The 18,949-nt window shown below is 38.6% G+C and overlaps 1 protein-coding gene across 1 annotated transcript; it reads left to right on the forward strand.

The window, feature by feature from the left end:
* The first annotated feature begins 6,755 nt into the window (after window positions 1-6,755).
* LOC307171866 (uncharacterized protein) lies at window positions 6,756-18,949 on the forward strand. Its single transcript, XM_079893791.1, has 23 exons — window positions 6,756-6,792; window positions 7,068-7,187; window positions 7,316-7,363; window positions 7,520-7,600; window positions 8,369-8,429; window positions 8,568-8,618; window positions 8,700-8,744; window positions 8,880-8,944; window positions 9,623-9,755; window positions 10,003-10,191; window positions 16,129-16,161; window positions 16,303-16,335; window positions 16,477-16,575; window positions 16,651-16,683; window positions 16,825-16,920; window positions 16,996-17,091; window positions 17,167-17,199; window positions 17,341-17,373; window positions 17,515-17,547; window positions 17,689-17,787; window positions 17,863-17,961; window positions 18,037-18,132; window positions 18,208-18,949. Exons 4-23 carry the CDS (start codon window positions 7,581-7,583, stop codon window positions 18,304-18,306), a joined length of 1,446 nt encoding a protein of 481 aa, XP_079749917.1. The 5' UTR covers window positions 6,756-6,792; window positions 7,068-7,187; window positions 7,316-7,363; window positions 7,520-7,580; the 3' UTR covers window positions 18,307-18,949.

An 18,949-nucleotide genomic window follows, 5' to 3' on the forward strand; every position in this document is an offset into this window, starting at 1 on the left:
GTCAGAATTGAGGGACATCACAAACAAATACAAACAATATAAAAACAATACACAAAATGAAGAAAGAGAGAAAGAGAGAGATCGAAAGAGACAAGTGAGAACGAGAGAGAGTGGCTCTTAAAAGTGCCGTTGGTTTGATTTGTGTGCGTGTGTGTATATGTGTGTGTGTTGGTGGAGTCAAAGTGTTGCAATATAGCTGTAAAACAAGAAAAAAGCAAAAGATTGTTAGAATAGCATTTGTAGTAAATGATCATTTCTTAATTGTTAGGACAGAGTAATTGTACTTATTAATTGAATATGTATCAATCACAAACACTACGTACAATACAAATCAATCCTTACTGTGCAAATATCAGATTTGTACCACATTCACTTGACACAAGCAAGTACCAACACAAATCTATTTTTATTTAGGCCTACAAATAATGGAAAAGGTGGTCTTCCTCTGTCCTGTTGCATAAAACGCTTCTCATAATATCTACTGCTCTCTCTTCTCAATGTCACACATAACTAAAGTAACAATTATGATTCAGTGTCTTCTAAAATGGCAAAGTCTTACAAAAGTATGGCACAAAAGTGTTACAGGATAATTATGTTAATTACAAGTTAATTATGCATTAATTATATCAGGTATGAACGGTCATTGACATTGAGTCGCACTGAGCAGTCAAATCCTCTGGAAAGACTCCCGGTCCACTTTTTTATTCTAGTCCATCCCCAATTGCGGTAATTCTCCTTAGTTACACTTCTGACATTTACTATGCACTTTGAATAAAACTTTAACCACTGCAACAACACGTTGTTAATTGTTGTCCTCACAACACATGGACAAATACATGAGTTTAAACTGATTTTTGTTGTGGAAGTGCCACATTCCTACTGTGCCGGGGTCGGGACAGCTGTCATTTAGCTGGCTAGCTAACGTAACGTTAACTACTTCGGCGGGTAGCCGTGTAAATGATAATGCAACACTAACAAATTCAACCTAAACTCCAGGGATGATTAAATCCAGCTACAACTAAAGAAATAACAGCAAAGGTTTTACGTGCTTTTTAACAAACAAACACCCCGAGGGGTTGAGATACTTACTGTAGTCATGTGGCGGGAGAAATGAGTGGTAAAAGCGCAGTGATTATGGGTAAGAAGCGTGCGTAACATGACGTATCGTTGCCGTGGTAACGACTGAAAGTCTTCTGATTCATAATAATAATAATTAATAATATTCGCTGCTATGACAGACAATACATTTGAAAAGAATAAAATATCGTAAATGGTTTAATAAAGTAAAGGGAACAATCTATTTAACACAGCCTCGGGCCATTCTTTAAAACTACTCCATCTATAAATGGATAGTTATATCACAAACAATTTACTGTTATTTAGACAACAAAAATCGGAAGTAATACACTACAATAAATTATAAAAGGAGGACGTTTCGTAAACTAGAAAACAACATTTACCACTGCCCACTGTGACGTTGTCTAACCAGGGAATCCGTGTGTCCACCACGACAAATGAGCCTCATTGACTTTGTATGGGTGTTGTTTTCGTGGTGCCGACACGTAATTGTAACACATTACGTGCCACCACCACGCAAATCGGGGTTAAGGGGTCGTGTTCATTTCACGTAATTCTGTGAGATCAGGTTGGTCATGTCGGTAAGTAAAAATAAACTTTGGGGTTTGTATCCTAATCAAGTTTGTGTACTGTTAACTGTCGGGACAAAGGTTAGTCTGAAATGGAATTAACAATTTAACGATAGCTAGGTTAAAACGTTTGGTCTGATCACTTATCACTTACAACCCTTGCAAAGTAACTTGATAGAGCAACTGAATCATTTCACTACATCTTACTTGATAACTGTGTGCGTGTGGCAAATGATCTGTGTATTCTTCTATCTATTCTAGATTAATGGAAAGATCACATAATTACTGTCATTGCCATGTTTTACAGCATCCTACACATTTTCAGTTCAAGCCTGATGCAGATCAATACTGCCTGCATGGGGGGTTCGAATGTCCATGCTGCAGTTTTATGACTAAAGAGAAATTCTCATTTTCTATTCATCTTGAGAACCATATAAGTCATGCAGTGAAGCATGGAGGTATGGTGGAGCATTTCTCTAGATATTGATACATTTTTGCGGTTTTAAATCACAAATATGTCTGTATAATCTAAATATGTTCTTGCATCTCAAAACAAAGACAAACAAGATGAGCTGTAGTTTCTTGAAGTAGAAACACTGAAGTAGGGCAGGTCTTTTATGGCAAAAAACTAAAATCTTGATTTTTCCTGTTCAGAATTATTGACCGATTCGATTTCTTTAAATGTTTAACTAGTCAACGTAAAAATAACATAGCCCTACACTGAAGCCCTACAATGTTGTTACGTTTATTTATCTATTTCTGTGTTTTGTTAAACTTACTGTGTACACTCTGCACTGTTGATAACATAGTTGCTATAATTTTGCAGGTTACTTCATCTCAAAATGCAACAAACCATGCAGGACCACAGCCCATTTTCACTGTCTGTACTGCAGCCAGACAGTAATACGGAAGGAACAATTCATAAGCCATGTCTCCAAATGCTCTAAGACAGAAGTATTTTCAGCACCTACCCTATCTCCAGCTCTTTCTGTAGCTGCATGCCCGACACCCTGTCTCCCAGCTACATTAGTTACCAAGGCTCCAGTCTCTACCCCCCTTTCCTCTGATCCTGGCTTTGTACCATTCCCACCCCCACAAATACAAAGAAAGAGAAAGATGTCTTTAGTTTCTAACTCCCTTACCTCTGATCCTGGCTCCTTTGCACCACCCCCACCAAAAATTGAAAAGAAGACAAACACAGTCATGTGTCCTCATTGTGGACTGTTACTTAACAGACGTAATGTAAGGCTACACATTCTGAGACGACATACACCAATAAAAACGGATATTAGCGCTCTGAACCACCTTACATCACAGTGTGTGGATTATAGAAATGGTGTCTATGCAGTAGCAAAAGCATTTTCAGCACCCAACACTCCAATACACATAATCAGAAAGACGTGGGGCTCAGAACAAAGAACAGCATGTGAACTTGATATCTGCAGAATTAATAAAGAATTTGCAGAAAGATCAAACATCCGTTCCTATGAGTGCCATCACCTTCGATCACTTGCATACTGCCCACCCGCCGGAAGGGAGATTTCCTTACTGACAGAGCAAGGTTTACAGGCCATGGTTGATGATAGGTGGTTTGGAAAGGACAAGAAGGAGAAATGTTTGGCACGCCAGAGAGAGGCAATTGACGCAGGAGTCCCTCTCTCCTGCCTAGTGACCGTTTGTGGGCCCAGCCATAAAAAATACATTTCTGTGTTCGAGCCCACCATTTCCTACTACAGCAGGCTTGGTCGAGTCATGGTTTCCTATGATGCCAAAACAATTTCTTGGCATTGTCCTTGTGCTAAACCAAGGCAGTCATGCCTTCACAAAAATGTTGCAAAGTGGCACCTATTTGAAGTGGACAGGGCACTCTTCCGGAAAACCAGAAGTGTGGAGGAGGATAGCATTGCACAACAATTTCCCACCAATGTAGAAGGTTTTGAGGCAGAGGACGGAGCCCAGTACCCACCCGAAGGCCAGAATCTGTCTCGGATGGTTAGGTACATATTTGATAAAAAGAAACTACCTGCAGTCATCCCCTCAGATGTGTTAAACTCTTGTAATTTTCCTCTGAGCTTCACACCATCTGAAGCCTTTTGCACAGAATGTTCTGAGGTAATTCCACTGAGTGAACCATTGATCATCACATCAAAAGCCAAAATCCTGACGATGACCAGTGTCATAGAAGGTTTGTTATGTTTTATTTAAATTTATCATTAATTTAACATTTAATTCCTTTTTACATGTACTGTTAAGTGTTGATGACCATGATTGTCAGGGTCTCCCTCTCCACTTGTAGGCTTAATAGCATCTCCATGCACTCATTTTAGTGTTTAATGTATTAGGGTTGTACGGTAAATCAGTGACAAAAAAATTGGTAACCTCTTTATTGGCACTTGCTTTTGGTAGGAATATCAATGTACAGGAAACAGTGCTATAGATGTGGCATGGTATATCGATATCAGGAGTGGTGCGATGGTATCTATAATTTTGACGACCACATACTTCTGTCGATACACTTGTGCCATTTTCTGCGCAACAGTCTCCAGGTAAAGAACCTTGTTGTATTGAATTTGTGGTATAAAACAACAACAAAGAATTTTGCATGAATATGTATTGTAAAGTTTACATAATGTGACCTCTATTTGGCAGACTCACCAGGCTGTAGGAAGTGCAATTGAGGTCTTAGAGAGAACCTCGGGTAAAGTCTTTCCTTCAAAAACAAGGATCCTGCATGCCTATTTGAGTTTTGAGGCACTATCCGACCACACCTACACTTTTGCATGCGTAACATGTGGTTACCATCCAGTGTCTGTCGTAATGGACCTTCATAAGAAGGGTGTTTTTAGTATGCCTGGTAAGTCCACACATTTATTTTTTTTTTTTACTCGTTTGTTATGTCATGTACATTGCATGTCCAACTTAGGTAAGACTTGTGTTTAGTAAAGTCTTGCTTTTTAGTGAGCAGCATTGAGGAACCACCAGAGGATTTTGATGGAAAGGTGAATGCTGAAGATTTCTGGGAACATGTTTCTCTGGAAATGATCAGCCGTGGTTTGGTTCCAAGTGAGTATGATTCCCTGATACAGCTGGTATCACATATTAGTGTTTGCTTTCTTTACTATGGAATTATGATGGAATATTCTATTAACAATTTCTTATTCAAAGACAATAAGGCAAACCCCTTTGTGGTTCGTCCGAGCTACCATAACTGGGCTCCATGGATTGGTCCTCACACAAGAAGCGGGAATCATCTTCTCAATACAGAATATCAGAAGGTGCATTCTCCTTATAGTGTAAAGGAGGAATCCGAGTTTACCCTCACAGAGGACCGGCTAACAGATGAGCTTCTAAAACTCAAGGTATTTGAGTCATTAAATCATTTACTGTGAGCTATGTCAGTTAATATATGTGTATTACTGAATCATACTATGTGTTAATTATTCAAATATGCTAATGTTCACTATAGATAGAGGCAGTGCGTTCCTTATGTAGGGAGTGTGGCATCGACCCCAAGGGCTCGCGAATGGACTTGGTTGGACGACTGCAGCAAGAAATGAAAAACAGAGCCAGTTACGACAAGGTGTTTTCACAGATCTGGGGAGCATCTGGTATGTTATGTTGTATAACAGAAAAAACTTTTCACACTTTACAAGCAGTTCTTTGTTTACGGTTCTTTCAAACGGGCCTGTGATTTGTGTTTTCCTTCAACAGGTGGATGGGCTGTGGTCACCTGTCCTTGTGCTGTGGTCTATGGGGTAAAATTTAACATCAGAGCTGAGAGCCCACGGGACTTCACAGACCTTTTGTTTTCAATGAAACATTTTCCAAATATTTCATTGTATGATTTTGCCAGAGGGTTGGCAACACACACTAACATTAGAAAACCCGAAACCTTCCATCCTCATGGGGGCAGGCTGCTAGAGCCTACAGAGGAAAACATTCAGCTTGCAAATTCTGGGCAGATTAAAGTGAACTTTCCGTGGCTACTCACAGAAAAGTCAGTGCCAGATGTAAATGGCCACCCTATAACAGGATCATCTGATCATTATGCCCTATATGATCGTTTCCATGAGGCTAATTCTAAGGACGCCAGGGATACCTTGCGTAAGGTGGAACTGGTCCCGGAGTTGTGTGGTTGGCTCAATAGCCAGTGTGCCGAACAGCTCTTCTCTGGAATGAGAAAAAATAACCATTTTCTTAATATGATGACTCCCTCCTCACACATCTTTCTGATGCGGAACATCTTGCATCACCACAACATCTACAAAAACTCCAGAACCATAGAGAACATGAAGACTAGACTGGGCATGGGAGTGGACATAGCGTTAAATTCCAATGGTCAGACAGTGTTGGGTATGTATTCCACCCTCATTATTAAGTCTTAGTGGTAATGATATTATTGTGAATATTATATATTTATATATGCGTCTGTTTTTATTAAGGTGAGGATGTTTGTTTATGTGTGTTTTAGGTGCAGCCATGGCTGTGAATTCTCAATCCTCCTCTGTTGATACTGCAGCATGCAGTCAAATTCCAGGTACGAAGGTGCAGTTGTTGTGGTCGGAAGATCAATCATCTTTGATTGTGAATATTATAGATTTATTTATGTATTTTTTTTATAAGAGTGAGGATGTTTGTTTGTGTTTTAGGTGCAACCATGGCTGTGAATTCTCAATCCTCCTCTTTTGATACTGCGGTAACTGGTGAGTAATGAGGGACTCATTCTGCTTTTCTTTTGTCAAGCTTTTCATTTAGTTTTTCTGTATGACAGAATGCTTATTTTATGGGTTTATAGGAACCCTTACAGTCATTTTCTGTTTTAGTTACAGCAGAGTCAGTGCCCAAGCCATCGTCCCTCGCTGCGCCCAGTCCTGCGCCCAGTCCAGCGTCCCTCGCTGCGCCCAGTCCAGCGTCCAGTCCAGCGTCCCTCGCTGCGCCCAGTCCAGCGTCCCTCGCTGCGCCCAGTCCAGCGTCCCTCGCTGCGCCCAGTCCAGCGTCCCTCGCTGCGCCCAGTCCAGCGTCCAGTCCAGCGTCCCTCGCTGCGCCCAGTCCAGCGTCCCTCGCTGCGCCCAGTCCAGCTTCCCTCGGCTTCTCAGGACTGAGTAAACCCTGGGAAAAAGAATTGAATCCTATCCAGGACAAATTGGTAAGCTAATTATTAAAATGTGATATGTGTAGTGGTGCAACGGATCATCATTGATCCGTGATCCGTTTGGATCAATATCTTCGGTTCTGCACAGTTATGGGTGTAACCGATATTTGATCTATGATCTCTACAGGTTACACCCCAGATTGTTCATGTTACCCACTCTATAATTGATGTTAAGAAAGAAAAAAAATCCTCTGGCCTTAATAACTTTAGAAGCTTTTAACAAAGAATGCCATGTATTTTGCTCTTGTACTAATAATAGTCATTTTCAGCTCAGCTATGTTCTGGACACGAGACGGCCTGGAGCGGAAATTATTATAAAAGAAGGGCCCATATGTGTTACCCGTGAAGAGTTTTGGAGCCTAGGGCTACAAAGATACATGGATTCCCAGGTGAGTAGTGGGAAGTTTGTTCAAAATAGGAGGGGGGAAAGCCCTGTTTGTATTAGTTTTTTAATGATTACTGATATTTGGAGACAATTAATGATAGTCTTATATTTTATTTGGTTGTTTGTTTGTAGATTGGGAATGCCTGCTTTAAATTGATCCATGAAGCAGCTCAGCAACACGTATGTAACTTCTATATATGTATTATATATACACTAGACCAAAGCCTAAATTCAACATAATTTATCAGTTACTATATTCTTTCATTTTATTGTCTACTCTCAAAGTAGTTATAAACTTTTTACTTAGAAATATATATACTTTTTTTTGTACTTTAGGGAAAAGACATATATATAGAGAACATGTACGTAGTTCCTACATGGAAGCGTACACCAAATAATGTGGTTGTCAACTTTCCAGTAAGTATGCAAAAAGTACAATGTGTATGTTGTTCCAAAAATTTAGATCTGCATAATTACAAGACATTTGATTAATGTTAGGAGGATGTTGACATGAAAGACTTGTTGGTGTTTCCGGCATGGACATACTCAATTGGGCCAGATCACTTCGTTCTCTGTGTAAGGGATTGGTACTGTTCTAAGATATTAGATTGTACATGTGGCGGTTATTGTTAAATCATGTAAATTGAAATTGTGAATTCCATAATTTTTTTTCTAACGACTTGTACAATGTTGTGTATCTTTATCTTTTACCAAATACCACATTATAGGTCATGAAGCCACTCATGAGAGAGATGTTATTTTTAGACTCCCATTACACATTGCATGAGTCTGGATTTGGTGATGCTGAATACAGAGCCATTTTTAGGTTCACAAATGAGGCATACTGTTTGACATGTTCATATAGCAATTTATATTTCGGCTACGTTCTTATAGCCTGTACTGATATATTTCGGCTACGTTCTTATAGCCTGTACATACATATTTGGCTACGTTCTTATAGCCTGTACTGATATATTTCAGCTACGTTCTTATAGCCTGTATTAATATATTTCGGCTACGTTCTAATAGCCTGTACATACATTTTTCGGCTACGTTCTAATAGCCTGTACATACATATTTGGCTACGTTCTTATAGCCTGTACTGATATATTTCGGCTACGTTCTTATAGCCTGTACTGATATATTTCGGCTACATTCTTATCCTTTTTTTCTTTTTTTTTGTAGAAATCTTGCACAAAAAATTGATCCTGGGAGCTGGACTGAAAAAACTGGACATGATATTGTGGTGATTAATAAATGCATATTTAGCTACAAATATTATTAATTCCCATAATCTGCATATCATAGATGTCATAATGTAACCGAGATGGTAATGCTTTCATCTATTTGACATGTATGTTACCTTTTTTTTGTTGCTTTTTAGGGATTGCCACACCAGATCTGTGGAAATGACTGTGGGGTTTTCATGCTTATGGTAAGGTCAGTTTATTTGGCAAGTCTGTACAAGTTTCTGTCAACATTGTAAATAAAATGTTTTCTGTCTTTTATATTTCAGTATACCCTTTGCATTGTGACAGGTGTGGGGTTTGACTTCGAGGAGGTTAGTTGATTTTAAAAAAAATGCAAAAGGAAATTTCTCACTTTACATGTTGTCTGAGTGCACACTCTTCATCATGAAGAAAATGGATACATTATGAACTAAAGATTCTCCTCGTCACTGTCACACATCTTTCAGATGGACATGTCTTCCATTCGAAAGTGGTGGTGTCTCATTCTGATGGAGCGCTTCAAAATAGAAGGGTATGACGCCACTAAACAATGTGTATATTCATTTCTGTAACTTTTTCTGGTTTTAATACCTTGTGCTGTTTTTTATTACATTTATGTTTCCATTTGCAGTCTATTGTTCATTTTGTGCCTTGGCTAATTTATTCAAATCGATATAAATCTGTTCACTAGATATGAATAATGACTATCATCCATTTAGCTACATGTAACTTAAGTAAGGTGAATGGGTAATGTTTACAATAGTTTCCTCACTCTGTATGCAGCTGCAACTATATGGAACCATTAGTGATGTAGGACCAGACTCGAGACCAATTTCTGCTTTCTCGGGCTCGTTCCTTCAAAGACTCGGTCTTGACTCGGTCTCGGACCACAGTCGTAATTTCGGATCGAGTCCTTGAGATTTTTTTTCCAACGCATTTTTTTATGTTCAAATAAATAAACACACAACACTTAACAGTAATAAATAAATGCAATGTTGACAGGCAATCATCACTCAATGACGGTCTCGTCCCCATCACTAGGTACCATGGTCACAATTGTTTATAGGTATTGTATTAATTTTGGTGAACAAACAGACTGGAACTATCTGTGGTTTAAACAGTTTTAAACCACACCTTCCACTTAATCAGACATTTTGTGTATGCTTTTGCCTATGCAGTGCTTTAGATTTACCTTCTTAATGTTTGAAAGGCATGGTCAGCGGTTTGCCTTCTGGACTGATGAGGCCAGAAGCTTGTTACAAGGAACTCTTCAGCCTGTCTACAGAGTGCCAAGACAGAAAGCTATCTCTGAGAAAGTCCCAGCCCACATTGAAGCTGTCAATGTCCGCACAGCTGAAGAAAAAAAAACTAGTGGACTTTATTGTGAAGTTACAGGGATCTGAGGAACATTTGGTGGTACTTTAACAATGTTCACATTTATTTATATTTAAAGACTAACTCCTAGTAAAGATTCTCCAAGGGCCAATGTTTTAATTAGTGACTATGCAACTATGCTGCAAATTATTGTATCTTTATCTTAAATGTATTAATTCCTTAAATAATTGTTTTTGTACCATGGTTTGACCCTAGGGTGTACTCAACGGGAAGCCATCTAAGTGGTTACGTAAGGTAACTTCTTCCCGGGTGCCTGTCTACCTCGACAGTGAGGAACAGCAGGACATCTTGTTTTCATATCTGAGAGGATTGCTGGATAGGATACCAACACAATTGAGCGTTAAAGATGAAGTGCAGTTCATCTGTGGTGTTCTTTTTCCAGAGGTATGCTGAACCATGTAATGTGTTTGTGTGTCCTGCTCCTGTGCATATAAAATGTACTGTATAAACTGTATGCTAGCACTACTATATAATGGCTGTTTAATACTGATATTATTGTATATTTATATTAATGTTTTTCATAGGCCATCATAAATGCCCTGGCTGTCCTCCGGGATATCTCCTTACAGGAGGCTGAGCAGGTCTTCCTTTCTGGTCCGGATTATCATTGCAGGTCAGAGTAGATTATTAATTATTTTTGCACAATGCCCAGTGCTCCCTTTTGCTACTGATATTTCTGTTAACACAACAGTGACTGTTCTCTGATAACTATTTCAGTGAAGTGGAAGATTTTAACAGACAAATAGACAAACAATTGAGGAAAGAAGGGAGACCATTCAATTGGTGGGTATTGCTCGTTACATTTACACAAATTAGGCGTCAGTAACATTAATATTCTATTTGACTTTCTCTCTCTACAACTCCCAACGTTCCATAAGTGTTAGATCAGAGAAATATATTTCAGTTGAACATGTTAAACAAATGTCTATTTCTTCTCTCTCTCACTCTCACAGAGTTGAAGCCTACAGCCATTCTTGCAGCAACTGAAAGGGGGATCTTTTTGGTGCTTTTGTTGTAGCACAATATTTTGTTCTTCCACAAATAATTTTTTCATATAATATAAATAAATGCATGTATATATAAATAAATTCATTCTTGAATCATTCTCGAGTTTTTCCTTCTTATATCTGGCCATATCATTAAGTGACTGCATATGATGATTGCATCATTATTTTACCTGATAATGAGCAAATTAGTTAAACTTAAGGAGGTTAATCATTACAATTCAATAAACTAAGACTCACTCCAATTTTTCAGTTGTTTAAAGATTGATATACATTTTTTAATTGTTTTGTGTAAATTAAAATGTACCCATGTGTGTAAACTTGATGTATTAACACAAAATATTAATTTGTGACCAAGATATTTTAAACTGATGGTATTTTGATATGTTAAACTAGCTTACTAAATAAGTGAGGGATTAACTGGTTTTTATGTGTTAGAAAATTGTGCAAAAGTTCCTTTATTTTAGTAATTCATAGCTGTAAGCCATAATAATCAAATTTAGAACACAAAGGCTTGAAATATCTCACTTTGCATGTAATGAATCTATATTATATATTAGTATCAGCTTTTAGTTGAATTACTGAAATGAACTTGCACAATTTTTTTTTTCAAGTTTCACCATATTGTTTTTTTTTAACTTAAGGTTTACTTAAATTCCATTCTGCTGTTCTATTGTTTTATTTGCTATAACAGGCATTAATAAGTGAAGTCTTAATTTGGTTGTAAAAATGCAATATTTCTATAACCACATAGAAAGAAATGTAAAAAAGTTTACATTTATTTTTATTTAGAAGGGGTAAATATATAAGTGCAATTTGGAGTCCACATATAATTAAGAAAGTGACAAACTCGTTTTAGTTTAAGTATATGCTCCCTTAAACGTTTATTATAGCAAAACCATGATTATTGATTACCATTTGTGTAACAGAAATACAAAAATATTGTTTTAACGTACATTGTTTACTTGTATTACCATGTCATTGACTTACAAAACCAGTGAGCAATGCAGATGTAACGTATGACCATGTGGGCCTACCATTTTTATTATAAACCAATAACTATGATAACCATATGATAACCGTAAACATTTCCTACAGGAAGTGCAGCGCCATTTTGCGCATGCGAGTCACGTGCCGTATTTGGATATGGGCGTGTCTTCTGACGTCACACTTGGATGTGGGCCGGTGTGATGAACAATCGGGTCCGGCTGAAGAAATGGGTCCGGGCTGAGGACCCCATTAGTATGCCAGTAGTATGCCTGATCTAAATCTGTTCTCGCGATAACTTGTAGCTAACGTGAGCTGTTTTAGTGTTATTATGTGGTAGCTTTATGTAGAATGCTAAATCCCGCTGCTATATGCAAGGTAAGATTGAATTAAATTTTATATTGTATATGTAAATCGTGTATATTCTATAGCTAATATTTAAAATCTCAAGTTGCGTCAATAGCAGGAGAAAGACCGCGAAATTTAAAAATACTACTGTTATTGTGTCACGAAATGTAGTTTTAAGAGTTTTTCAGTCGATAATGTAGTTGTTTAAAGCTCAAATATGTTGTTTGTTTATACAGATAGCGCCTATTTAAAAATTTGATCTGACGTTTTCGGAGATGTGAGATCCAAGGGATCACCGGTTGCTCAGCGCTCATGTATCCCGCTTGGAACAGCCTTACCTCGGCTAGAGCTGCTGCTGCTCTCTAGTCTAGTGGAGTGGTTAAACATGAGATATAATTCGTCTTGTGGGACGATCTTTGAAATCATTAATCTATATTTTGTTCCCTGGCAAATCGTTTTGGCTGAGGGCAAAGTTTTAGTTTCATAACTTTATATAACGTTAAATTATTTAGGCTTTTTATCTTTAACGTTGTAGCCTGCTGACTTATGTTTGACTGAATCGTTTAATTACTTTATTTCTTGACTTGTATGGCTACTTATACTTTCATAATTGCTATTATTGATCAATAAAACTGAAATTTAACAAAAAGAGACAGGGTTGTGTCATTTTATTTTATATAGCCTATGTAAGAATATTTATATATATATATATATATATATATATATATATATATATATATATATATATATATATATATATATATATATATATATGATATGATATCACCAACATGGCATGTATTTTTTTCATGTATGGGATGGGAAGTATTTCAGAGTATCACTGACAAAGGCTCAAAAGAGTCCATGACTTTCTAAAAGATCTTTTAAATACAGATTGTTTGTGTTTTTGTTTTACTTTTAGGACTGGAGAACATCTGGTAATGAGATGTCACTTTTTTCTGTTTGTTAAATGCTTAGTTACGGTTGGGATCTCTGCAAAGGAATACCTTCTCACAACATAGCGACACTTTTTAGTTAACTTAATGAATTACTAACGTAATGATAGCAGTAACACCAAAACGTACTTTGCAAGATTAATCGCTGTTTTATATGGATTAACCCTTTCATGCATAGTGGTCACTACAGTGGACAGCTATTAAAAAAAAAAATTCTTAAATTTGCACGGGTTTTGATGGCATAGTTGCACATCATCCTCTTCAGTGGACCCACCCTGGTGCATCATCCTATATATTTAAACCAAGTGGCAAGCCGTTGTGCTTCGATTTTTTTCCCCCTCCAAACCAAGATGGCAAATGGTCAGTCAGAAATGCCAAGTTGCTCCGGAATATCCACCCATTCCTTCTATCCTAGGAGACTCTTGTAGGTAAAAAAAAATATTGCAGCATCAAGCAATATCTAATGCAGGGTTCACCAATCTCGGTCCTGGAGGGCCGCTGTCCTGCAGAGTTTAGCTCCAACCCCAATTAAACACACCTGAACCAGCTAATCAAGGTCTCACTAGGCATACTAGAAACTTTCAAACAGGTGTGTTGGAGATGGTTGGAGCTAAACTCTGCAGGACAGCGGCCCTCCAGGACCGAGATTGGTGAACCCTGATCTAATGAGTCCTATCAAAGTTGGGTCATTATACGTAAACGTGCCATTTTGTGTCCCTTAGAAAAAAAAGCTCTGTAAATCTTAATAAACCATAAAACAAATAAAATATTTTATAATTTAGTTTCCATAATATGTCTAATAATATAAGAATAAATTAATTTCTGTTTCTTTTGTTTTTAAAGGATTTTAATCACATTTTTGTGCACAGCATCTTGCAGAAATGTTGAAAATGGCATGTCCCTCAGTATGATTTTTCTACTTCTCCTTGCATCATCTGCCTTTCATGAAGTTGATGGTAGAAGACAAGTGTTCTCTTCTTTTCTTTGAGTTCATGTAATATCTGAAAGACAGGGACACGCTCATTGTGTCAGCCCTGTTACCAGAAAAGCATATGTTAAAAAGTTATTTGTACATATTTAAAAAGGGATCTCCATATCTCAGCTCAGGAGAGGTGTAGAGAGCCAGGACTTGCACTCATCTCTACGCCTCATCGCCCTCTATCAGAATCCAAGGTTTCAAGAAGATCCGAGAAACTTTATTTTTCGACCCAAAAAAACTATAAGGCCTACCCCTGTCGTTTTTTTTGGGTCGAAAAATAAAGTTTCTTGGATCTTCTTGAAACCTTGGATTCGGATAGAGGGTGCTGATGCGCAGACAGGAGTGCAAGATTGGAGGCTCTAGAGCCTTCCAGAGCTGAGATATGGAGATCCCAGGTAGCATTTGTTACACTGTGCAAAATAGTGGTTTCACGGACAGTGGAATTTTGGGATGACACTTGGTGCTACGGACTCAGGGGAGCCCGCTGAGTGCTGATAAACAGGTTTCATCAAAATATTTCGAAAGCTGAGCTTAAAAACCACCGTGTCCGCGAAGCCACTATTTTGCCGCCAAATAGTGGTTTCGAGGACACTCATTTTTATGCAAATTAAACACTGAAATGACTTGAAAATTAGTGTGATGTGTTCAGTTGAGCGTGCTTAGTACAGTGGGGGTGGTTTAATTAACGAGAATTGATATCACACATGACGGGAGAGCAAAAACACATAAATGTCCCAGATCCAACCTATTCAGAGGATGCAAAATAAGGGTTTCACGGACACTGCATTTTTTATGCACATCAAGCACTAAAATGACTTGAAAATGAGTGTGATGTGTTCAGTCGAGTGTGCTTAGTACAGTAGGGGTGGTTTAATTAACGAGAATGAAACTTTTTTAAACACCAAACTTTTCCGCCCGCTCCAGGGGGCCGTGGCGAGATGGAAAATGTCTCCCCCTAGTCGATCGGCCCTTTCCAAGCGGTGTTCGCGAAACCACTGTGGCAAATGCATTCATTTAATGGGTGGGTGGGAGTTTTATAGAAAATTTGGCACGGTGACCCCTGGGCCCGCCCCGATCGACATACCGAAAGCGCCGGTCTGTAGAGCGAAGGCAAAAATATTCACTAACCCTAACCCTAAAACTAACATTTTCAGCCTCTAACATTAATTGGCTAGTAGGAGTTTTATAGAAAGGTCCCAGGGGCCCCAAATTCGGCACGGTGACCCCAGGGCCCGCCCCGAGTGCCATACCAAAAGCACAGGGCTCTAGAGCAAAAGTGAAAAATTTCAGCTGCTATTGGGGATGCGAAAGTGGACTGACTTTGGTGGCAGCGATATCTCTGGAACATTTCTCATTTGCAAATGCCTTTGCATTTATTTGTGCAATGAGGTTGATTGTGGTGACAAACTTTGAAAGTAGTGCATATAACCTTAATGTATGTATGTGTATGTAAACATGAAGGTACTTTATTTTTGTTAAGGTTGTACACAACACAGTGTACGTGACATAAATGTGTATGATACATAAATCTTATTTATTAGGCCTAAATATGTATATATATAAATAATAATATATAAACAGATATATATCTGATTTCGTAATGTACGTTATTGTAATGCGTTTCTTTACTCGTAAAATCAAAAAGTGATCTTATTATGTAATGCATGTTACTTGTAATATATTACTTTACTTATATATGAGTTATAAATGAGAAGAGTTGTAAATGAGAGACAACTTCTTAATGAGTTTGTCTTATATAAAAGCCCTTAAAGTGATGAAAAAGAAGAATGCAATAAATAGTGTTTGCATTAGAGAAGAATATGATTTACAAAACAAAAACACAACCAAGCCCCTTTAACCTTTCAATCTTTTTTGTTTAATACTATGATTATCATTTTTCTTGTTGTATTTGTATTTCTTTTATGCACCTGTTCTGTATATTCTAATGCAAAGATGTAATGATATTGCCATGCCGTTTGTACATTACAAAAAAAAAAAAACTATTAGAGATAATGTGTTGTGACGTGTTGTGTGTGTGTTTTTGCAGAGTTCCTCGTGCCAGTCCATCCATGACACCCAGGTTCAACGAGCTAACTACGTCTGAAGCTGCGTTGCACCTTTGAGTTTGCATATCAAAGCAAAAACAGTGAGTGATGTTCCATAGCACTAAGGACTGCAAGTGTACAGTTGCATGTGACGTGTTGTGTGTGTGTTTTTGCAGAGTTCCTCGTGCCAGTCCATCCACGGCACCCAGGTTCAACGAGCTAACTACGTCTGAAGCTGCGTTGCACCTTTGAGTTTGCATATCAAAGCAAAAACAGTGAGTGATGTTCCACAGCACTAAAGACTGCAAGTGTACAGTTGCATGTGACGTGTTGTGTGTGTGTTTTTGCAGAGTTCCTCGTGCCAGTCCATCCACGGCACCCAGGTTCAACGAGCTAACTACGTCTGCTGCTGCGTTGCACCTTTGAGTTTGCTTATCAAAGCAAAAACAGTGAGTGATGTTCCACAGCACTAAGGACTGCAAGTGTTCAGTTGCATGTGACGTGTTGTGTGTGTGTTTTTGCAGAGTTCTTCGTGCCAGTCCATCCATGGCACCCAGGTTCAACGAGCTAACTACGTCTGAAGCTGCGTTGCACCTTTGAGTTTGCATATCAAAGCAAAAACAGTGAGTGATGTTCCATAGCACTAAGGACTGCAAGTGTACAGTTGCATGTGACGTGTTGTGTGTGTGTTTTTGCAGAGTTCCTCAAGCCAGTCCATCCATGGCACCCAGGTTCAACGAGCTAACTACGTCTGCTGCGTTGCACCTTTGAGTTTGCTTATCAAAGCAAAAACAGTGAGTGATGTTCCACAGCACTAAGGACTGCAAGTGTACAGTTGCATGTGACGTGTTGTTTGTGTGTTTTTGCAGAGTTCCTCAAGCCAGTCCATCCATGGCACCCAGGTTCAACGAGCTAACTACGTCTGCTGCGTTGCACCTTTGAGTTTGCTTATCAAAGCAAAAACAGTGAGTGATGTTCCACAGCACTAAAGACTGCAAGTGTACAGTTGCATGTGACGTGTTGTGTGTGTGTTTTTGCAGAGTTCCTCGTGCCAGTCCATCCACGGCACCCAGGTTCAACGAGCTAACTACGTCTGAAGCTGCGTTGCACCTTTGAGTTTGCATATCAAAGCAAAAACAGTGAGTGATGTTCCACAGCACTAAAGACTGCAAGTGTACAGTTGCATGTGACGTGTTGTGTGTGTGTTTTTGCAGAGTTCCTCGTGCCAGTCCATCCATGACACCCAGGTTCAACGAGCTAACTACGTCTGAAGCTGCGTTGCACCTTTGAGTTTGCATATCAAAGCAAAAACAGTGAGTGATGTTCCACAGCACTAAAGACTGCAAGTGTACAGTTGCATGTGACGTGTTGTGTGTGTGTTTTTGCAGAGTTCCTCAAGCCAGTCCATCCACGGCACCCAGGTTCAACGAGCTATCTACGTCTGAAGCTGCGTTGCACCTTTGAGTTTGCTTATCAAAGCAAAAACAGTGAGTGATGTTCCACAGCACTAAAGACTGCAAGTGTACAGTTGCATGTGACGTGTTGTGTGTGTGTTTTTGCAGAGTTCTTCGTGCCAGTCCATCCATGGCACCCAGGTTCAACGAGCTAACTACGTCTGCTGCTGCGTTGCACCTTTGAGTTTGCTTATCAAAGCAAAAACAGTGAGTGATGTTCCACAGCACCAAATACTGCAAGTGTACAGTTGCATGTGACGTGTTGTGTGTGTGTTTTTGCAGAGTTCCTCGTGCCAGTCCATCCACGGCACCCAGGCTCAACGAGCTAACTACGTCTGCTGCTGCGTTGCACCTTTGAGTTTGCTTATCAAAGCAAAAACAGTGAGTGATGTTCCACAGCACCAAATACTGCAAGTGTTCAGTTGCATGTGACGTGTTGTGTGTGTGTTTTTGCAGAGTTCCTCGTGCCAGTCCATCCACGGCACCCAGGTTCAACGAGCTAACTACGTCTGCTGCGTTGCACCTTTGAGTTTGCATATCAAAGCAAAAACAGTGAGTGATGTTCCATAGCACTAAGGACTGCAAGTGTACAGTTGCATGTGACGTGTTGTTTGTGTGTTTTTGCAGAGTTCCTCAAGTCAGTCCATGACACCTAGTCCAGCCTCCTCACCTACCAGGTCACGACCGCACCATCTAAAGGGGAAACTGACTGACTGCATCATCTAGGCCTTAGGATGGTTCCACAAAGAATTGACTGCACATACAACATGAATTTACTTCAAACTAAAGATCTGACTTTACATACAGCAAAAGACACTGCATCTATTTGTGTCTCATTAGCTCTCAAAAAACTTTAACCTTACAGTTCATTAAATATTTTAACACAGCTAACTCAACATTAATTGTTTTTAAATCTCCACAATGTATAGCCAGAGGACTATCACAAAAGTGTTTAGGAAAGTAAATACATACTAGAGTATGTTTGTTTAAAGCTGCTTTGTATTGTTGTGTATTTTAAAAAGCTCTATAAATGTCCTAAAACGATGTGCATTTTGCTTGTAGTTTTGTGTTAATAAAAATGTAATATATTACATCTCATAATTCAGTTGAATTCATTATGTATTGTATTGTGTAATTTAATTAAATTTTTATATAAGTTTTGGTTCTCTCATTTTATTACATTAAATGTTATTGTGTTGTATGATGTTCTGTATTAAGAATTAATTCTGACATAAATCATATGCATTAGTACACAAATGACATGCTTGTAATAAAAAAGCATTTTATGCCCCATTGCTTAATAACAAATAACTTTGTCACAAAACATACTTTAAAAATGTTATTTCTTTCAAATAAAAGATTATTATAT

The sequence above is a fragment of the Squalius cephalus genome (assembly GCF_949319135.1).
Source record: "Squalius cephalus genome assembly, chromosome: 1".
Lineage (NCBI taxonomy): Eukaryota > Metazoa > Chordata > Actinopteri > Cypriniformes > Leuciscidae > Squalius > Squalius cephalus.